This window comes from Oncorhynchus kisutch, linkage group LG16 (genome assembly GCF_002021735.2).
Source record: "Oncorhynchus kisutch isolate 150728-3 linkage group LG16, Okis_V2, whole genome shotgun sequence".
NCBI lineage: Eukaryota > Metazoa > Chordata > Actinopteri > Salmoniformes > Salmonidae > Oncorhynchus > Oncorhynchus kisutch.
This window is the reverse complement of record NC_034189.2, coordinates 21,802,051-21,810,573: the sequence shown is the minus strand read 5'-3', so window position 1 is coordinate 21,810,573 and position 8,523 is coordinate 21,802,051. Positions and strand designations below refer to the sequence as shown.

At 44.3% G+C, this 8,523-nt stretch overlaps 1 protein-coding gene across 2 annotated transcripts in view; it reads left to right on the top strand.

Annotated features, from left to right (window-relative positions):
- The window catches only part of LOC109906493 (segment polarity protein dishevelled homolog DVL-2), a 33,256-nt gene extending 29,601 nt beyond the window's left edge, over positions 1-3,655 (top strand). For both annotated transcript variants that reach the window (XM_031792002.1, XM_031792004.1), the window contains exons 13-17: positions 94-225; positions 350-526; positions 1,337-1,570; positions 1,814-2,378; positions 2,646-3,655. In XM_031792002.1, the coding sequence (XP_031647862.1) occupies positions 94-225; positions 350-526; positions 1,337-1,570; positions 1,814-2,358 (1,088 nt within the window). In that variant the 3' untranslated portion in view covers positions 2,359-2,378; positions 2,646-3,655. The remainder of the gene's footprint in view (positions 1-93; positions 226-349; positions 527-1,336; positions 1,571-1,813; positions 2,379-2,645) is intronic.
- Positions 3,656-8,523: the final 4,868 nt, after the last annotated feature.

The following is an 8,523-nucleotide window of genomic DNA, read 5'->3' as shown; positions in this document are numbered from 1 at the left end:
CCTCCCTACAACCCCACCCTTTTTTTTTTTTATCATGTCTTTATTTCTCTCTCCTCGTCTCTCTCTCTTACCTCTTCTCCTCTGTCTCTCCAGGTTTTGATGACTTCAACCTGTCCCTCCACTCTGACATGGCGTCGGTGGCTAAGGCCATGGCGTCCCCGGAGTCTGGCCTGGAGGTCAGAGACAGGATGTGGCTCAAGATCACCATCCCCAACGCCTTCCTGGGTGAGAGAGAGTGTGAACACTGAGGGCCAATAGTGACGCTGTGGATGGGGGATGGGGGGGGTCGAACTGATGGAACACATCTCCTGTTTTTCTCCTTTTTTTTCATCCCTGTGTATGTGTCCAGGTTCTGACGTGGTGGAGTGGCTTTACCACCACATCGAGGGCTACCAGGACCGCCGCGAGGCCCGGAAGTACGCCAGCAACCTGCTGAAGGCCGGCTTCATCCGCCACACGGTCAACAAGATCACCTTCTCAGAGCAGTGCTACTACATCTTCGGAGACTTCAGCGACTGCGAGAACTGTGAGTACTTATGGGGGGGGGGGGGGGGGGGACATTTTTAATTCCTTCGATTTTATTTAGAAAAATGTGTTTGTGTAAAGGTTGATGTTTATACACTCCCATCTGTATGTATTTGGGCAGTGCAGCTAAAATGTAACATTATGAGAAAGAGTACCGAATGTCACTTTTTATTTGAGGGTGTTTTCATTCCAGTTTTAAAAGTGAAAGCATATTATTTATCTAGTCCCCCCCCCCCCCCCCCCCCCCAAGTCGAGAATCCATTTATCTACTCACTTCGAAGGAAAATGACTCCAGTCACCATTCAGTAACTATATAGGGCAAAACAAACTGCAAATGCATCCAATGTTTTTAGTCACAAGCTTGATGTAGTCATTGCGTGCTAAGAATATGGGACCAAATACTGTTTGACTACTTTAATACACTACAAGTGAATTTGCCCAAACACTTATGATTTCTTCAAACGGGGGGACTAGATACATAAAATGCTTTCATTTCTCAACAGTAAAAGATGTGTATGAAAATCCCCTCAAAATAAAAGGTGGTTTCATATGAAACATTTTTATTTCAAATCCAAAATGCTGGAGGATAGAGCCAAATAAAAAAATGTTAGCTTCACTGTCCAAGAATATTCGGTGAAGAGTGTACAGTATCTCCTCAGTAGATGTACCTACAATTAGAGCTTATTCAAACCCTTTGGCCAAATGAGTGGTATAACCAGTTTAACTTGACCTCCTTTTCTCCCCTCCCTCTCTACTCTCTTCTTCCTCCCTCCTTCTTCTCTCTCTCCACCACCCCCTCTTTCCCCCCAAGACATGGCCAACCTGTCCCTGAACGACAACGACGGCTCCAGTGGGGCCTCTGACCAAGACACCCTGGCCCCCCTGCCGCTCCCGGGGGTCACGCCCTGGCCCCTGCTACACTCCTTCCCCTCCTTCCAGTACCCCCACCCCCACCCCTACTCCAGTCAACCCCCACCCTACCACGAGCTGTCCAGTTACAGCTTCGCCCCAGGCAGCACGGGCACGGCCAGCCAGCACAGCGAAGGTAAGCACTAAGGGGATCGGCAGTGCGAGGGGAGGTAAAGAGAGACAGAGTGAGAGAGGAGGTAGGGAAAGAGGGTCGGGGAGGGTGTCACATTTGGTGGCTAATTTCCAAATTGCGACTGCGTTGAGAGCTGGCAGCGACATGTATGAGAGCTGGCAGCGACATGTATGAGAGCTGGCAGCGACATGTTCTATACTCTCCTGACCCATTCTAACCAGTTCTGACCTGTTCCTGTCCCCCCAGGGAGTCGGAGCAGTGGGTCTACAAAGAGTGAGGGTGGCGAGAGGCGGCGGGGAATTAAGGGAGGTCCTGGCAGCACGGTGGTGGGGGGGGGGGCAGGAGGAGAAAAGTCCCCCTCTGGAGGAGAAGGGGAGGGCTCGGGCAGCGGCAGCGAATCGGAATACTCTGTCCGCAGCAGCCTGAGGCGTGGCCACGGCTCAGCCACACCCAGCGAACACAGCCACACATCACAGCGCTCGCATCATCACCGCATGCCCCCCCACATGTCGCCCTACCCCCCCGGGATGCCCATGCCCTACAACCCTATGATGGTGATGATGGTGCCCCAACACCCACACATGGGACACCCAAACATGGGACACCTCCACCAGCACCATCCCTCGGTCCCCATGCACCCAGGCATGGGCCCCTCCGCTGTCCCTGGAGGACCACCCGGGGCCCCCCCAACCCGTGACCTGGGCTCTGTGCCCCCTGAGCTGACCGCCTCGCGCCAGTCCTTCCACCTAGCAATGGGCAACCCCAGCGAGTTCTTTGTGGATGTCATGTAGTCTGATTGTGTGCTTGTGAGGTGAGTGACCATTCGTGTGAGGAAAAGGAGTATTCCACTCTCTGGATGACAGACTGTTCTAGTCTGGTGGTAATTAACTTGTGGTCTGATTAGGCCCTAGTAGATTGGTGTCGTTCATATTTAGTCTGGTAAAAACTGAGGTCAACAGTGAGTCAGAGGAATTTTGGCACAGTAACGTAAAAGACGTGAAATGCATAACGTCTGGCTTCCCTCTTAAATATACTGGTATGTTTTCAAGTCTCGTTGTTTTCCCTCCAAACCGTTTAGCTGGACAGACCTGCAATCAAGAGGTCAGATCTAGGAGCAGCAACTCCCCCCACAACGTTCCACATATCTTATGACTCCAAAACATGTTGCTGGACTCCATATCAGATAAGCCGCAACTCTTGTTTGATTTCAAGCATGTATATTGGTTTAGTTCTGCCTCTCACGCCATCTGTGAAGCTGTTGTGTGTTTTCTAACTGATTTCCCTTTTAGCATCGTGTTTGTTTTTCCTACCTGGGACTGACTGACTGATTGGCTGGGTGTAAGGAACAGTAGTGGTCTTTCATTGAATTGACCGAAGTAACATTAACGGGCCAAATGAAGAGTCGTCGCCAAGTGTCCTGAGGACTAGAACAGTAGAGGGCGCCACTTGCTCTTATTTTCTATAGGGAAGAAGACATTTGAGAAGGTGAAATGTATCATGTTTTCATTGATTTATGAACATGGTGGGACATTAAGTAAAGTATCCCATTTTGTATGAATTTGTGTGCCAATTAGTTTTAAATGCAATCGTACAGAATAGTTCATGTTAAGATACAGGCCAACTTCTGTCTAGTATTCAGAGGATAGATACCTCAAATGACAAGAATGGGTGCCATGTATTGTAACACTGTCTTGGACTATGTGGTATAGGAAATGGTACTTGGAGGAAGAAGAGGGTAAACCAAAATGGTACTTTTGGGATTGAGTCATGAGTTTTCTCTCTTTAAATAACTGTGATCCTCCTCATATTTTGTATGTTACTGACGCACATAAGCGTCCATTTTGTACGAGTGAATATATATATATATATATATATATATATATGATCTCGTTTAACACATGACAAAATGCAGATATCTGTCCACAAGAGATGAGGATGTATAACCGAACCATAAAGGTGCTAAATGAAGTCAATATTTTCAAAAGTATAGCAGTGTCACATTGGGGTGTCATTTTTTTGGTTTGATTTCGTTATTGTCACTTTTGTTTCTGTATTTGAGAATAAATGTGTAATAGACTGAAATCCAAAGACATTTGTTTTTTCTCTTGTATATGGAAATGGATTTTTATAGAGAATTAACACACTTTCCAGCACAGTAGATGACAAAATGTCATGCATTGTCTTTGAATATCTTCTATTTTGTTGACTGCCATGTTTCTCATTATGCAGAAGTCTGTTGTTGACAGGTGGAGAATGGCGTGCAATTGCGACCTGAATTTGGGGCGTTCCGTCATCTGCCGGATCCTCTCTTTTATAGTTCTATTGGTCCACATGCAGGAATGCCCTGAATTGTGGGCAGCAATCTCTGGCCCCTGCCCTACGGAGGGGGTGGCTCAAGGCGAGACGTCTCACTGGTTCATTTTTTTCAGGGCGGGGCGGATAGGGTGAGCTGGAGGGAACAATAAGTAGACCAGAGCTCACTCGCCTGGGCATGCCAAATATTATGGAGGAACCATGTGCTCGTGGGAAAAGCATGCTTACGCGAGAGGAAACACCCACTTGGATAGACAGGAACCTTTATTTTAGTAAAAATGTTTGTCATTTAGCAGATGCTCTTTTCAAGAGCAATTAAGTGCCTTGCTCAAGTGCACATTGACAGATCTTTCACAAAGACCTTTCGGTTAGTGGCTCAACGCTCTTAACCACTAGGCTACATTTCATGCAATTCTACATAATTTACGTGATAGAAGACATAAGCAGAATATTTTTTAATGCCACACAAATGACTGGAATGAGTGACACTGACAAACAGATCAATCTGGTCTTGAGTTAAAACAAACAATAGCCCAGGCCAATGAAGCAACACACAGATAGTACAGTATATAGCCTCCTAATATTGTACTATATACAGTGCCTTCGGAAAGTATTCAGACCCCTGCCCCTTTTCCACATTTTGTTACACTACAGCCTTATTCTAAAATGGATTAAATAAAATAAAAAAATCACTCCATCAATCTACACACACTAACCCATAATGACAAAGTGAAAACAGAATTTTGCTAATTTATAAAAAGCAAAAACCAAGCCATGAGGTTGAAAAAATTGTCCGTAGAGCTCCGAGACAGGATTGTGTCGAGGCACAGACCTGGGGAAAGGTACCAAAGAAAATCTGCAGAATTGAAGGTCCCCAAGAACACCGCGGCCTCCATCATTCTTAAATGGAAGAAGTTTAGAGCTGGCCACCTGGCCAAACTGAGCAATCGGGGGAGAAGGGCCTTGGTCAGGGAGATGACCAAGAACCCAATGGTCACTGACAGAGCACCAGAGTTCCTCTGTGTAGATGGGAGAACCTTCCAGAAGGACAACCATATCTGCAGCACTCCACCAATCAGGCCTTAGTGGAAGAGTGACTAGACGGAAGCTACTCCTCAGTAAAAGGCACATGACAGCCCTCTTGGAGTTTACCACGATCAAACATCTCTGGAGAGACCTTAAAATAGCTGTGCAATGACGCTCCCCATACAACCTGACAGAACTTGAGAAGATCTGCAGAGAAGAATGAGAGAAACTCATGACGCTTGTAGCATCATTGCCAACAAGTCTTGAGGCTGTAATCACTGCCAAAGGTGCTTCAACGAAGTACTGAGTAAATTACCTTTCGTAGTTAAATAAAGTCAGATAAGATCAAATTCTTATTAACAATGATGGCCTACACCGGCCGAACCCGGACTAATTGTGCACCGCCCTATGGGAATCCCAATCACGACCGTTGTGATACAGCCTTCGTCCAAACCAGGGTGTCTGTAGTGATGCTTTAGACCGCTGCACCACTCAGGAGCCCAAAGTGTCAGAATACTTATGTAAATGTGATATTTCAGTATTATTTTTATCAATTAGCAAAAATTTCTACAAACCTGTTTTTGCTTCGTCATTATGGGATATCGTGTGTAAATTGAATGGAAAAAAACAATTGAAATTAATTTTAGAATGTGGTCTGAACACTTTCTGAATGCACTGTGTGTGACACACAGTTGAAGTTGGAAGTTAACATACACTTAGGTTGGAGTCATTCAACTTTTTTTTCAACCACTCCACAAATTTCTTGTTAACAAACTGTAGTTTTTGAAGTTGGTTAGGACATGTACTTTGTGCATGACACAAGTAATTTTTTCAACAATTGTTTACAGACTATTATTTCAGATTATTTCACTTATCATTCACTGTATCACAATTCCAGTGGGTCAGAAGTTTACATACACTAAGTTGACTGTGCCTTTAAACAGCTTGGAAAATTCCAGAAAATTATGTCATGGCTTCAGAAGCTTCTGATAGGCTAATTGACATAATTTGAGTCAGTTGGAGGTGTGCCTGTGGATGTATTTCAAGGCCAACCTTCAAGCTCTGCCTCTTTGCTTGACATCATGGGAAAATCAAAAGAAATCAGCCAAGACCTCAGGAAAAAAAATTGTAGACCTCCACAAGTCTGGTTCATCCTTGGGAGCAATTTCCAAATGCCTGAAGGTACCAAGTTCATCTGTACAAACAATAGTAGGCAAGTATAAACACCATGGGACCACACAGCCGTCATACTGCTCAGGAAGGAGACGCGTTCTGTCTCCTAGAAATGAACGTACTTTGGTGTGAAAGTGCAAATCAATCCCAGAACAACTGCAAAGGATCCACAGTAAAACGAGTCCTATATCGACATAACCTGAAAGGCTGCTCAGCAAGGAAGAAGCCACTGCTCCAAAACCGACATAAAAAAGCCAGACTACGGTTTGTAACTGGACATGGGAACAAAGATCGTACGTTGCGGAGAAATGTCCTCTGGTCTGATGAAACAGAAATGACCATAAAGATAATTTATGTTTGGAGGAAAAAGGTTGAGGCTGCAAGCCGAAGAACACCATCCCAACCATGAAGCACGGGGGTGACAGCACCGTTGTGGGGGTGCTTTGCTGCAGGAGGTACTTGTGCACTTCACAAAATAGATGGGGTCATGAGGAAGGAAAATTATGTGGATATATTGAAGCAACATCTGAAGACATCAGTCAGGAAATTAAAGCTTGTCCTCCATGCAGATGATTCTGCACTGTTGGTTTCACACAACGACAAAAATGTGGTTGAGAAAGTCTGTGCTGAACTTCTGAGTGACAGTAACTGTCACTTCACCTTGGAAAAACAGTCCCATCTTGTATGTGTACAAATTGAAACTGAGGAAATCCCCTGAATTTAAGTTGGTAGTAGGAAACATAGTGGTCACAGTTCATTACTGTTAATTATCTTGGATGTGTGCTAGATAACCATCTGACAGGGGAGGACATGGTTCAAAACGTTCTCTCCAAAGTGAACCATACAACTTGGTTTCTGGCACGAACCTCAATATTTCTGTTTAAGAATGCAATGGTGGCATTGGTAGGGGCTCTTGTTCAGTGCCATTTCGACTATGTGTGCTCTTCCTGGTATAATAGTGCACCTAAGATAATTAAAAACCAACTGCAGACATCTCAGGATTATTTATACAAACTTCTAGCACGTACTCGTCTTGATCACTCCCACTTTGAACGCCTTAGATGGATCAAAGTGGAGGAGCAAGTCTCAGATGAAATTGTCTTGTACATCAGATTGCCCATAATATGGTCCCAGGTACCTATGTAACTACTTTAACTTGGTCCGGGATACCCATAACTATTCCACTAGCTGGTAGCTTAATGGTTAGTGCCAGGTAGCCTAGTGGTTAGAGCCAGGTAGCCTAGTGGTTAGAGGGGCGGCAGGTAGCCTAGTGGTTAGAGGCAGGTAGCCTAGTGGTTAGAGCCAGGTAGCCTAGTGGTTAGAGCCATAGGCAGTTTAGAGTTCTCATTGAAAAAATGCAAAATGGTGGAATGTCTCAAAGTGAGTTGTAAGACTACAGTACGTGGGTGAAAAGAAAATGCCCGGGATAGCATACGGTCTGCCTTTTGGTGTCTATTGTGATTGTCTTGTATATATTAGGCATTAGGCATGTGAAGACGAGGAAGATGTACCTGTCCAGAGTTGTTTATCCAATTCCGAGGCGCATATTGGAAGAACTATCCACATTTACTTTTCGTCAGTCAACAAGATGAGTAGGCCTAACGAACAGCAAAAGCACAAGCCTATGTCAATCTGCTATCCCCCATAGTACAAAAGTTGACCTATTCTGTGTAAGAAATAAATATTATTCCAAACATAGTCTGGGACAGTTGTGGGATGCGATAGATCCCAAATTAATACAACCACTAGCATTAAAAAAAAATGTTTTTATGTAATGAAGCTGATGTAACAGATCAGAACGTTTAGCTTAAAATGTAGCAATGCACACACGGCAGTAGACCATAAGAGTGAATGTTCCATTAGCGGGAAGACACCATTCTCAAAGCAAATTTGATTCATGTGTGTAATGCTTTTATTATAAAAGTGCATTTTAATGGTGAAAATGATCTTCCCCAAACTTGAAACTGACTCGCTGCGTTTGTATTCCAGTTAGGCTCTACATGGATTAATGTGCTTAATTTCAAGAAGTTATTTGGCCACTTTAGTTGTCATACAAACCTTATCAAAACATATAGGCCTATGGGCTAGGCTACATGAGGTGTGATACTAACCTTATTAAAACATATAGGCCTATGGGCTAGGCTACATGAGGTGTGATACAAACCGTATTAAAACATATAGGCCTATGGGCTAGGCTACATGAGGTGTGATACTAACCGTATTAAAACATATAGGCCTATGGGCTAGGCTACATGAGGTGTGATACTAACCTTATTAAAACATATAGGCCTATGGGCTAGGCTACATGAGGTGTGATACAAACCGTATTAAAACATATAGGCCTATGGGCTAGGCTACATGAGGTGTGATACTAACCTTATTAAAACATATAGGCCTATGGGCTAGGCTACATGAGGTGTGATACTAACCTTATCAAAACATAT